Genomic DNA, 12,627 nt, shown 5'->3' on the forward strand with positions numbered 1-12,627 from the left:
CCTGCTTCCCTCTCTCTCTCTGCCTGCCTCTCTGCCTACTTGTGATTTCTCTCTGTCAAATAAATACATAAAATCTTTTAAAAAAAAAAAAAAAGAAAGAAAAGAAAAAAAGTACGTGTGGATTGCTTCCATTTCTTGACATTGTGAACAGTACTACAATAAGCAAGGAGTGCAGTATCTTTTCGAATTAGTATTTTCATTTTCCTTGGGAAATACCAAGTAGTGGAATTGCTAAATCATATGGTATCTCTATTTTTAGTTCTTTGAGAATATTCTACACTGTTTTCCAGGGCGGCTGCACCAATGTGCATTCCCACCAACAGTGCACAAGGGTTTCTTTTTCTCCGTATCATTGCCAACACTTGTATTTTCTTATAAAATAAGATGTGCCAGGTGATCTCTCATTATGTTAAAGAATATTCTTTATTTTTATTCTTTTTTTATAAGATTTTTATTTGAAAGAGAAATCACAAGTAGGCCGAGAGGCAGGCAGAGAGAGGGGGAAGCAGGCTCCCCGCTGAGCAGAGAGCCCGATGCAGGGCTCGATTCCAGGACCCTGCGATCACGACCTGAGCCAAAGGCAGAGGCCCCCAGGGGCTCCTTCTTTATTCTTTTTGATAGTGAGGTTGAGCATCTTTTCATGTATGTTAGCCATGTTATGTCTTCTCCAGAAGAATGCTTAGGACCTCAACCCACCTTTAATTAGATGGTTGGTTGGTTGTTGAGTTGTGTAAGTGCTTAATATATTCTGGATTAATTCCTTTTCATATATATTATTTGCAAATATATTCTCCCATTTAGTATGTTGCCTTTTTGTTTGGTTGGTTTTCTTTGCTGTGCAAAAGCTTTGGTGGGAGTGTGGTCCCCGTACTGTGCTTGTGCCTTTGCTTACCTTGCCTGAGGAGAAATAGCTAGAAAAATGCTGCTTAGGCTAATGTCAGAAATTACTTTTTTTTTTAAACTAGGATATTTATGGATTTTGTCTAACATATATCTGAGCTAATGTGTGTCTAATGTAAGAAACTGATCGTTTTATTCTTTTGCACACACCCACTGGTTTCCCCAGCACCATTCATGACTGCCTACCCCCACTGTATACTCCTTCTTCCTTTGGCGTCCATGAAGTGACCACACAAATGTCGATTTCTTTCTGGACTTTCTAGTCTGGTCTGTTGTTCTGTGAGTCTGTTTTTGTGCCAGGACCATACTGTTTGGATTATTACAACTTTGTAATAGAACTTAAATCTGGGATTGTGTTACCTCCAGTTTTATTCTTCCTTCTCAAGAATGCTTTGGCTACTGGGGAGCTTTGGTGGTTCCATGCAAATTTTAGGATTATTTGTTTCTCATTTTGTGAAGAAATGCTGTTGAGATTTTGACGGGGATTGCACTGAATCTGTGGGTTGCTCTGAGTAGTGTGGACACTCTGACAATATTCATTCTCCAGTCTAGGAAGACTGAATACATTTCCGTCCAGCTCTGTCATCTTCTATTTCTTTAATGAATGTTTTGTTGTTTTCAGAGGACAGTCTTTTAACTTTTTGGTTAAGTCTACCTTGTTCTTTTTGGTGCAACTGCAAAGGAAATTTTTTTTTTTTTAAAGGTTTTATTTATCTGACAGACAGAGATCACAAGCAGGCAGAGAGGCAGGCAGAGAGAGAGAGGAGGAAGCAGGCTCCCCGCTGAGCAGAGAGCCCAATGCGGGACTCGATCCCAGGACCCTGGGATCATGACCTAGCCGAAGGCAGGCGCCCAACCCACTGAGCCACCCAAGCGCCCCGCCACTAACATTTCTTGAGAGGGAGAAACAGCAGATGGCACCTGTGACCGCCCAGGGGGTCTGGGTTTCTCCCGGGAAGTTGGAGGAGCAGGGGGCAGCTCTCTGCTGCTTCTTGGCGAGGTGACGTCTGTACACCACTCCCCCGGCCGCCAGGCGACGCGGAGAAGGCAGCTGCTGGGCCCCCCACCTTTCAGGCAGACGTCGGACTCTAACCCCAGGGAACTGGGAAGCACTGGGGCCCAGAGTCCCCTCGCGTCAGTGACAGACCAGCGCAGGTGATGGGGACTGGACGGTGGGCTCTCCTGCACCTGGCTCTGCCCAGGGCTCCCTTGAACTCTCGGGACCCTTCCCTGTCGTTCCATTGTTGGGTTTGCCGGAGGCCCGCAGAGTCCGCGGAGCCACAGTCCCCACCCCCCCAGGCGTGGTCTCGTGGCCTGGCCGGCCCTCAGCAACATTCCTTTACCTTAGCGGGGTGCCGCTGCTCTGCTCCGTCCTGTGGACCCCCCAGAATCCGGATGTTTAATCCTGACCCCGCAGTGTGCTCGTGTCAGGGTGGAGGGCCTTTGGCAGGGACCAGGTCAAGGGCTCCAGAGGGCTCCTAGCCCCTCCTCCACTAGAGGACACGGGGAAGAGGCCTTCACTGCGCAGCAGGTCAAGTCCCGAGAAGCCCCAGCCGCGTGCGCGACAGCAGCCCGGACGCACTAGAAGGGCCCGAGTCCCGACGGCCCCTCCCGGTCACTCGACCTGTGACCCACCTGCCCCGGGCAGTGCCCCCAGTCATCCCCGCTGGATCACCCCGTCCCGCCGGTGCACCGTCCTCAGCAGGAGCCCCAAGTCCCGCCGGGCCCAGTGGCAGGTGGCGAGGGTGGGGCGCGGCCCGGCTCGGGGCTTGGCTCCCGGGCCCCTCGCTGTTCTCGACCCTGGGCTGGAGAACGCTCTGCCACGCTGACTGGGCTACGAAGCCAACGTGAGGCTACTTGAAAGCATTAATTCGTTAAAAATAACATCCGTCACACGTTAACAGTTTATTTCACGAAAAATAACTTTTCTAAAACCACAGCTTCGTGAGCAAACTGCCGTCACCTCCGCCACTCTGTCACCGTCCTGCGGCTCCTGCTGTCCCTGCGCCGGCCCGGCGGCGGCGGTCCCCGGAACACCAGACCGCGAGGGCCCACGTGCAGACGGTGCACAACGCCCGAGTCTCTCGGGGACGGAGCTGCGGTCGCGTGGTGTTCAAGATCCCATGGGGGACATCAGAGGCCGGCAGCACTCTGGGCTGGGCTGCCGGTGAGCACAGATGTGGCTGGAACCCGAGGGACAGGTGAGCTCGTCCACGGACAGAACATGACAGCGGAGAGGTTCTGAGGATCAAGAGGCCGACAGAAAAGAGGGAGAAAGGCAGGAGGGCTCCCTGTAGGCGGTGGCTCTGGAAGTGATTACTCAGCCCTGGCTGGGTAGGGGCTGGGGGAGGTTGGGGGCCTGGGGGTGGGGTGAACAGGGGAGGGACGGCTGGCGCGGGCCTGGCTGGCACGGGGCTGAGCAGAACAGGACGGGAGGAAGCAGAGGAACCTTCTCCTGAAGGTTTTCCTGCAAAGAGGAAGTGGCCGCTGCAAAGGGACAGGCCACGTAAGGACACTTGGAGGACAGGAGCTGTCACTGCCCGCTGGCTGCTGACTGGTGTCCTCCGGTGGGGAGGGAAGATGGCCCTGCGCGACCCCGTGTGCAGCGGGAACAGGTGAACGCAGCGGCTGCAGGTTCAAGGCCAGCATGAGCGGCCCCTCCGATGGTGAGAGCTGGACGTTCCCTGTGGAGGCCTTTGGGTATCTGTTGTCTCCAAACTCCAAAGGCAGCGTGGCCCCAGGAAAGGCCTGGATCACCAGGCGGCGGGCCAGCGAGGGTGTGACCGAGCATTAGGGAAGACACGCCGGCAAGCGTGAGGACCGCACATAGCTGGGACCCCTCCCTGGGCTCAGCCCCTGGCTCTCCCCGCATGTGCTCTTACGGGGTCACCCAGATCTGCCAAACCTGTCCTCCCCAAAAACACTACGTTCCCAGCACCTGGTAATACTTGTTGGGCTACGTGCTCTGTGCCCGTTACACGAGGTCAGGTGGGATCCGTAGCCACGAGGTACGTGGACCTCCAGCATGTGTACACACGCGCACACGCTGACAGGCTTCCAGTTGTGGGGCTCCCGTCCTGTGCTCCGGAGAGACCACACGACACGCACCGCTGGGCCCTGCCGGGGGAATGGCCAGCACGTACCACCCCCCCCAGGGATCGTGATCTCCCAGTGGCACCCTGGATGTGTCAGGCGGCCTCATGCCTAGGCTGGAGGACTGAGGCGCGGGGCCAGGCCATCTGCTGGTGCATCTGGGGGAGTCGGCCCGGGTCCCCACCGGCCTCACGGAGCTTCGGGACAGTTCGAGGGGGGTTTGCGCCGTGTGCCCCTTGTGGTGCAGCCTGCTGCGCTGTGGCTGGGGGTCACCTGTGGACCACACAAAAGTCCCTGAGGTCTGTGATGGCTTCACACGGCCACAGACTACGCTTACGGGTTTATGAATTGCAGGAATTTAGTCCTATTGCTTTTTCTTGCAGAATTCTGCAGTAAAAGCAAAATCACGGCAAACAGTAACTGCAGCCGCCGACTGCTAGTACTGGCCGTAACCGCGGTGAAACACGTGACGTGAAACGTACTCTCGTAGCCATTTTCAGGTGGATAGGCCAGCGGCACGGAGCAGGCACTCTGGGGCCCACGGTTGCCACCGCCCACCCCGGGACGCGGTCCTCTTCCAGCCCAGCCGTCGGTGCCCGCGAGTCCCTGACTCTCCCCCCCTGCCCTGTGCCCAGGGCACAGGGAGCTGGGCTCCACTGGGCTATACTGGGCTCCAGTGGGCTGGGCTGTACGGAACTGGGCCCTCTTGGGTTGTACTGGTCTGAAGTCCCTGGGTCTGGCACTCGCCGCGCCTGCACACGACCTCACAGAGGGCTCCCTTGGGCTTTCCACAGCTCGGTGGGGCCGGCAGTTGGCGTGGAGGAAAGGCCCCAGCAAGCTCCACAGGGAGAGGAAGTGAGACCACCTCCAGGGGCGCAGCACCGAGGCACCAGGAGGAAGAGGCCACATGCACCTGTCCAGAGACACCGTCCCTCCCAGGAACAGAGCCAGACGGAGCCCCTGTCCCTAACACCAGGCCACGGTGCAGCTGGGAAGCTGGAGACGTTCCAGGCAGGTGGGTATCTCCTGCGCTGGTTCCGGGAACAGGTATGCTAGGGGGCCACAATGGCCCCCGAACTGGGGTCTCAAACTGAGGGAGGAAGAAGGCCACGCTGGGGGACGGGGACCAGAGTGGGAGGAAGCCATGGGCCAGGGCGTGCCCGACACCTGGTGCGGGTGACCGCAGGGGCCGCCCAGCTCGTGGAGCTCGTGGCCATGCGGGGGCCTGGCAAGGCGCGAGGGCAGGGGATCTGTCTCCCCCCGGCCCCCGTGGGAGCGGGGAGGTGCACCTGCAGCGGGGCCAGGAGCACAGCCCCGGGCTTCAGCTGAGGGAACTGAGAAGACAGTAGAGAGAATCCAGACGCTGGAGAACGGCCGAAGGCTCTGCCACGTTTGGGGGTGAAGAGAAGGCGTCCTCCGATGGACGAACGTGAGGCCGCGAACAGCCGGGCCGGGGGGACCGTCAGGAACACGCAGGTACCACACGGCACTTGGGAACGCATCAGGCAAAACCTGACAACTGTACAGAGAAAAACACAAGCTGGCAGCTGCGGCTGGAGGAAACATCGCAGGGAAACGAAGTCGTAAACACATTTGTAAGGCTGAGCTGTCAGACCTACGTGGGCTCCGCATCCAGCAGAGACAACGACTCCGATTCCTAAAGACGTACGCGGGCTGTTTATAAACCGGACCCCGTGTCGAGAAGCCTGCATTTAGCAACGAAGGAAACCCAGTAAGCGCGAAGCAGCCAAGGGATCACACCCTCGCTTGCGCAGGACAGTGATTTCCAACATAAACACCAACAGGACATTGCTGTAAAAACACCACATCTGGGGAAAAAATACTATTACTAAATAACACTGGGGCCTCAAAGTAAAAACCTTACAGGGTTAAAAAATATTTAGAATTGAATGAAAATGAAAACAGAAACGTCAACACAAAGATAGAGCAGTTCTTCAAGGAAATTCTGTAATGTCAAAGTGCAGAAAACAAGAAAACTGCAAAAAAAACCCCACAAATATTCAATACAAACATTTAGAAAGAAGAAACTGAATTAAGTCAAAGTCACAGGAAATAGTAACAGAAATGTTACTGAGAAAGTGAAAAGGTTAACAACAGAAAACTCCTGCTTCTTGGAAGCTCTACTCATGTGAACAGACCCTGAGCAACAGCGTCAACACCAGAAAACAGGGGCCGGGGGCTTAAGTGTCCACCTTTGGCTCAAGTCACGATCCCCGGGTCCTGGGAAGGGTCCTTCCCCTGCTCCGTGGGGAGCCTGCTTCTCCCTCTGCCTCTGCTTGTGTTCCTCTCTCTCCCTGTCAAATAAAAATCTTTATTTTTTATTATTTTAAGATTTTACTTATTTATCTGACAGAGAAAGAAACAGCGAGAGCAGGAACACGAGCAGGGGCAGAGGGGAAGCAGGCTTCCTGCCGCGCAGAGAGCCCGAGGCAGGACTCCGTTCCAGGGCCCTGAGATCATGACCCGAGGCCAAGGCAGATGCCTAAGGACTGAGCCACCCCGGCGACCCTCAAACAAAAATCTTAAAAAAACAAAACAACAACCAGACAAGAAAATGCAAATAAAATATACAACACCCCTGACAACTACAGATGTTAGATTTGCCAAAACAAGAACAATGTATTTTAAAGTCACAAATCGATGAGAAAATGCAGATGAAAGGCATTTTTTTGGAAACACAAACGCTACAGCTGCAGCAAGAACGAGACAGAGAAGCTGCAGCCACTGCACAGGGCAGCGCAAAGGGAGCGAGGTGGCCCTTTCCCGAGGGGCGACGCGCCGTGATTGCGCAGGGGGAGGCGCGCCGCCCAGGAGCGCAGGGGAAGGCGTCTGGTTCAAAGAGGGGCCGGAAAATGGAGTAAGAACAGGGACAGACTCGGAGGGAGGCAGGGGCCATGCAGGAGGACAGACAGGCAGACGGGGAAGACGGACGCAACCACGCCGCACACACCAACAGTCTCCGTAAAGTCAGACGCACCACGGCTGCCTGGGGCCCACGTGCTCCTTAGGCCGGAAGAGAGCACGACCCTGTGCTCACTGCGCCAGGGACACACCCGGGGAGGCGCCCGATGGGCAGTTACCCGAGCTCGGCGGCGGCAGCGGCCCCAGCCCAGCCCGAGGCTGGGTCGGTGGCTGCAAAGGAACGGGAGGCTGATCCGAGGGAGACCGGACAGGGACGTGGCCACGTCTCGGTGGTCACCCAGCAGCCGGGACCACGAGAACACAGAGGACTGGCCACACCGCCGCCAACCTTGCCTCCGTGGTGACTGCCCTGCGCAAGGATGGATTTTTACCGTAAGTTAAGCTCCCACCAACCCCTACGAGTCCCCCTGCGGCGATTACCTGGGAAAACCGGCAGGTGCACATGGAGGGGCTGTCGTGGCGACCGCGTGACCGAGAGCCGGAAACTTTCCGTGACCCAGCACCTGCGAGCGGCAGCCAGCGTGCAGGCCGAGCGAGGCCCACGCCACAGCGGGGTGCAGAGACCCAGCGCTGTGCGCTCCTGAGACCCGGTCTGTGCACAGAGCCCACACACGGGCTGGAGGAGCCAGGCCCCAGGGACAGAGCCTGCAGTGCGGCTGCGGGACGTTCTAGAACAGGCAAAGCCGGTCTGAGCTGGAATGTGCAGCGGTTGCTGCACTGGCCTCTGGGGACACAGGGCACTCGAGGGCAGGACCTGCGGTGTTCAAGCTCAGTGACGGCCCGTGGGAGGGCCGCGGCCTTTCTCTACACAGACCGGCCATCAGAAAGGACGTGGGACCCGATGGCGACCTTGGGTGCCCGGGCTCTGCGCTGCGGTATGGCCTGGCCAAGGCGCAAAGCAAACTCACGGGAATAGCATGGACGGAGGGTCGGCGGGACAGGCCGGAACTCTGCAGAGAGATGGTCCGTGGACACCAGATACGCAGACCAGACCGACCGACGGGGCCCCGTGGACAGTCCGGACACACAAGCACAAGTGAACGCTGTCCGTGTTCCCGGGGAAGTTACTAACCAGCTGCTCAGGGAGGGCAGGGGGAGCTCCCCTCTCCGTGGGGACAGACTCAGAGCTGGCCAGGGTCCCCGCCCGGGGTACACGTGGAGAAGCTTCTGGAGAATTCTAGCTCCCACCACTGCAGAGCGGAAACAGGCCCCGTCTGCATCCCTGATCCAAGAAGCCACGCACACAGGAAAGAGCTGCTCACCCCGCCAAGTCTTGGGTGGTTTGCGGCCCTGAAATACCAGAAGACCCACTCGCACCACAAACAAGGGTGCGTCCCGGGGCACGGGGAAGAGAAAACTACAGGACGAACAGCCGATGACAAGGGTGGCGTCTCTGGGACACAGGATGGGGAAACCCCCCAGTCGCCAGCAGCATAACCCACGAGATCCGTGAACTGGATTAGACCGTGTGAACGTTTATGCTCAATGAGGCAAACCGTGAAACGAACAAGGGAAAGACCGAACGAGGAGATGCGCAGTTAAAGACTCAGTGCCTCGGAGAGCCCAGAAACCTCAGCAAATCGACGTTCAAAAAAGGAACAGGAATTCTAGCTGAAAACCAGGCAAATAACCTTATGATGGGCACAAACGGACCCCCAAAATGTCCCCATCCTAACCCCCTGGGGCTTGCGCAGGTGTCCCCATCGTGGGGAAGGGGCTCTGCCGCGGTGTCCAGCGACCTGGCCCCAAGCACCAGGTGGATCCAAGGTGCACACACACCCTTGGAGGTGGGAGGCCTGCCCCTGCGGATTCTGGGAAGAGGGCCCGGGACCGGGGGAGCACTGAGCGGGGCAAGGGCCATGCAGCGCACCCTGTGGGCAGGGGACGAGCCCGCCCGATGGTCGGCAGCAAGGGGTCTCTGTCCCACCACGGCAAGCGGCTGACTTCGCCAGCAACTCAAGGGTCCTCCCCGACGGCCACCACGGATGACCCCGGCTCTGCCAACACCAGGTTTTGGCCCCTTGAGACCCGCCCTGGACAGCAGAGCTTCGGGACCACGGAGAGCAGGCCTGTGCTGCTCGACACGCGGAGGAACAGCAGCAACAGGACCCCGACACTGGTCCGGAGCTACCGGCCCGGCAGACTCGCTCTGTCGTTAGGAGTCCGAGAAGTAGCGGCAGCACGTGACACGGGTCCCCGGCCTCCCGCACGCTGGGCAAGAGTTCAACATCTCAACCGCGCCAACCCTTCTTGTGAGCTGTCAGGCAGAAAGCAGCCAAATCCAGAGTTTGCTACCACCGACCCAGGCTTCCCGCCCCTGCAGACCCCTGGACGCCGTCCCCGCTCTGGGGTCCGGAACAGGCGGAGGGGCCTGGAGGCCCCAGTGGGGATCGCACGCTGGATGCCAGGCGGGGCTCAGGACCAGTGGAACGTCCTCACGGCTACTCGGATGCATCGTGAAACAGGTCCCGAGGGGAAAAAACACCCAGTATCTGCACCGACCACCACGGACACGATCTGACCATCACCTGTTTGCAAGCACCTGTTCTGTGAGGCTCGCGTCTGCCACGGCAGGCGTCCTGAGCACCGCCCCGGGCAGCACCACCCAGTGCCTGGGCCAGTCCCCAGGCCCACTGTCTGCATCCCTTAGTCTGGAGAAACCACCCACTCCCAGAGCAGGACGGGGCAGGCCGGGACCCGACTGCCGCCTCCAGCAGGTGCGGAGCCGGCCTCCACCGCAGCAACACGGTGGGAAGCCCGTGCTCCCCGCAGTCTGTGCTTCTGGCGGGGCCCTCCGCCTGCCGTGCTGGCCGTGGACTGCGGACACCCTCACGGCTGCTCTCCTGCCTCTCGCTGCCCCCCACCCCGCCCCACCTCCTGTGTTGGCCACACGGGCTCCTGCCCCCACGTCCTGTCTCGGAGGCTGCCTGTCTTGGAGGCTGTCTCACTGGGGACAGAAGCAACTCGCTGGGAGACCGGGGAGTGGCAGTGACAGGGGGACTCTGACGGGGGCCACCAGGGACGTGGCACCCATGGCCCGAGAGTGTGACGGGCTCTATCCCTCACCGGATGTCTGAGAACAGAGACAAACCTCTAGCTGTTCTCCCTCAGGAAGGGGCCCAGGAGGAGGCTGCTGGCTTCAGTGTGAACTTTTAACGGAAAATGAGGACTTTGTAAAGCGCGTGCATTAACTCTGTCCCCAGAGCCCCTCCGAGGCAGCCTGCCCAGCCTGCAGTGAACAACCAGCCCACGGGGCCGGGGGTCACACGGCCACTCATTTCAGTCTCCTGCTGACGCAGAGGCACGAGGCCTGGGCCGGGAACCATGTGGCCTGGATGCTGAAGGTGACAGAGCTGGTATTATCCCCAGGACGGTCAGAACACCCACCCACGAGGTGACCGTGTTGAGACAGCTAACACGTCACGGACTGGGTTTGGTTTCCCAGATCCTGCATTTCACGCCAGACGCCTCAGAACACCTTGCTGCCCCGGCGCCGAGAACGACGAGGACGACTATCGGCTCCCAGCTCTGTGCTCGGCTGGGCGGACCCCGAAGCCCTCCTGGAAAATCAGAAATCTGATTGAGTCACTTCAGAAACATGTGAGCCCTCTACACACACACACATACACAAAATCTACAAAAACTGGTAGCTTAGATGAAATGAGTAATTTTCTAGGAAAAAAAAAATTTTCTAGGAAAACAAAGAAAAACAACCAAGATCAACCCCAACAGAGACCAAAAGCTTAAAGAGACCAATTTCCAGAGAAGAAAGTCAGAAATTCATCAGGGAGCTCCCCACCACACGATGGTTTCATGAAAGACCTACCACATTTGCAAAGCCTGTAGAGAGCAGAGTTCAGTTTGCTTTTAGCAAGCACATAAGCACGTACAGCATACCGAGAACTGACACAGATGGGGTGCCGGGGGCTCCGTTGGTGAAGCGACGGCCTTCAACTGAGGTCATGATCTCTGGGTCCTGGGATCGAGTCCCACATCCGGCTCCTTGCTTGGCAGGGAGCCTGCTGGGCCCTCTCCGTCTGCCTCTCCCCCTGCTGTGCTCTCTTGCACTGTCAAATAAATAAAATCTTTAAAAACACACACACACACACACAAAACAAAAAACTGATACAGACAAACATCCATACGTAGAAGACAATTTTAGATCAGTCTCGCTTATGAACATTAATGTAAATTTCAAAATACTGGCCAAGAGATCCCAGCAATCAGAGAATCATGGCCAACAACACGTAAGGATGGTTCGATCCCGGGAAATCTCTCAATATCCTATGATGAGTCTAAAATAAACTATGCAACGACCTCCACAGACGCGCCAGAGAAAAAGGAGAACCTAACAAAATCCAGCACCGTTGTGATGACAAGTGCTTCGGGTGACCGAGGGGCATGAGCGCTCTCCAGTGTCGGGTCGGCCCCGACAGAGGCCGGCATGTCCGGACGGGGCCCTCCTGAGGGATGCCCGCGGCTTCCCCGTGGTCTCTGCTGCTGCATGTCGGTCAGCGTCACTACACAAGGGAAACACAACCACAGGCCTGAATGTCAGAAACAAAGTGAAAGTACCTCTGTGTGCAGCTGACAGCAGAGTACTACGCTGGGGAAGTCCAGATGATCTATGAGAAACGAACTCAGAACAAATCCGCAAGTTCGGACAGAAGCTAACCTGCGAACAGCAGTCACCGTCACGTGCAGACACAGTGACCCCGTGGCGGGGGAGAGGAGGGGAGAGCACACGGATGACAGGAAGGAAAGAGTTAGCAGCTTGCAAGCAGACGTACCCAGACGGGTCTGACACCTGTGTGAGGAGACACAGAAAAGCTCCCGGGCGCACGGACACGCAGACAAGGTCACTGTCCTCCAACCGGCCTCGCAGGGAGCAAGGGCTCTCTGGGCCGGCCACTCCTGGTGTGAAGCCGAGTCCGGTGAATCTGGGCTCACAAACGGGGTTTTAACGTGCCGTGTCTCAGACGGTCAGCTACGCAGCCACAAGCAACCAGACGGTGGACGTGAGTACACGGGCAGGCTCCCACGGTCACTGGGTGTGGCTTCGGAGTCACCAGATGTCAGGGCTCCAAGCTGCCGTGCGACATTCACGGGGTCTCCGTAAAGGACCAGGGCACGTACGCAGAGCACGCGACACACTCCAGCGAAGCACGTTGCTCAGCTCACCAGCCAGACGGCGCACAGAGCGCAGACGCAGCCCAGTGTGGACGGACACACGTCCTCTCCAGCCGGTACACAAGACGGACACTGTAGCACACGGTGCCGGGCCGGCCGGCGCGCTGTGTGGAGAGACGAGATCAGATCCGTGCGGGAGCGAACTCTCCACGGCCCGAGACTGCGGCGGGAAGCGATGAGGCTGGCTCTTCCACGGCCTGGTGGACCAGACGCTCGTCCCACCACGGGTCCGGACGCGACGGGAGCCTGAGCCTTGCAACTCAGAAACTTGCGCACGGCCAAGCAGGACACCCTCTCTCCACGGAACGACGAATGACAGATGGAGTGAAGGGACCACATCGTGGAGGCCAAGGCTAGACCAGATCCCTGATGTACGACGCATTTAAAGCCGCAAACCGGTTAATGATCCTGTGGAAAACAAACAGGCAAAAGACCCGAACAGACGACTTAGACCGCATGTATATAAACACGCATTACACACAGGGGGACGTTCAGCCTCAT

The 12,627-nt window shown here is 57.6% G+C and overlaps 1 protein-coding gene across 16 annotated transcripts in view; it reads right to left on the minus strand.

Moving 5' to 3' along the window:
• Positions 1-2,790: 2,790 nt before the first annotated feature.
• CLN8 (CLN8 transmembrane ER and ERGIC protein) overlaps positions 2,791-12,627 on the minus strand; it is a 36,889-nt gene continuing 27,052 nt past the window's right edge. For 5 of the 16 annotated variants that reach the window (XM_045086186.1, XM_045086183.1, XM_045086184.1 and 2 more), the window contains 5 exons: positions 12,118-12,534; positions 11,285-11,456; positions 10,834-11,003; positions 5,283-5,699; positions 2,791-4,266 (listed from right to left, as the gene is read on the minus strand). In XM_045086186.1, the coding sequence (XP_044942121.1) occupies positions 3,875-4,266; positions 5,283-5,699; positions 10,834-11,003; positions 11,285-11,456; positions 12,118-12,508 (1,542 nt within the window). In that variant the 5' untranslated portion in view covers positions 12,509-12,534 and the 3' untranslated portion in view covers positions 2,791-3,874. Of the gene's footprint in view, positions 5,700-10,323; positions 10,497-10,833; positions 12,535-12,627 lie in introns of all 16 variants that reach the window. The other 11 variants (XM_045086192.1, XM_045086195.1, XM_045086187.1 and 8 more) reach the window with 11 other exon arrangements.

Source organism: Mustela putorius, unplaced genomic scaffold, assembly GCF_011764305.1.
Source record: "Mustela putorius furo isolate JIRA1106 unplaced genomic scaffold, ASM1176430v1.1 tig00000905_pilon_pilon_pilon, whole genome shotgun sequence".
Taxonomy (NCBI): Eukaryota; Metazoa; Chordata; class Mammalia; order Carnivora; family Mustelidae; genus Mustela; species Mustela putorius.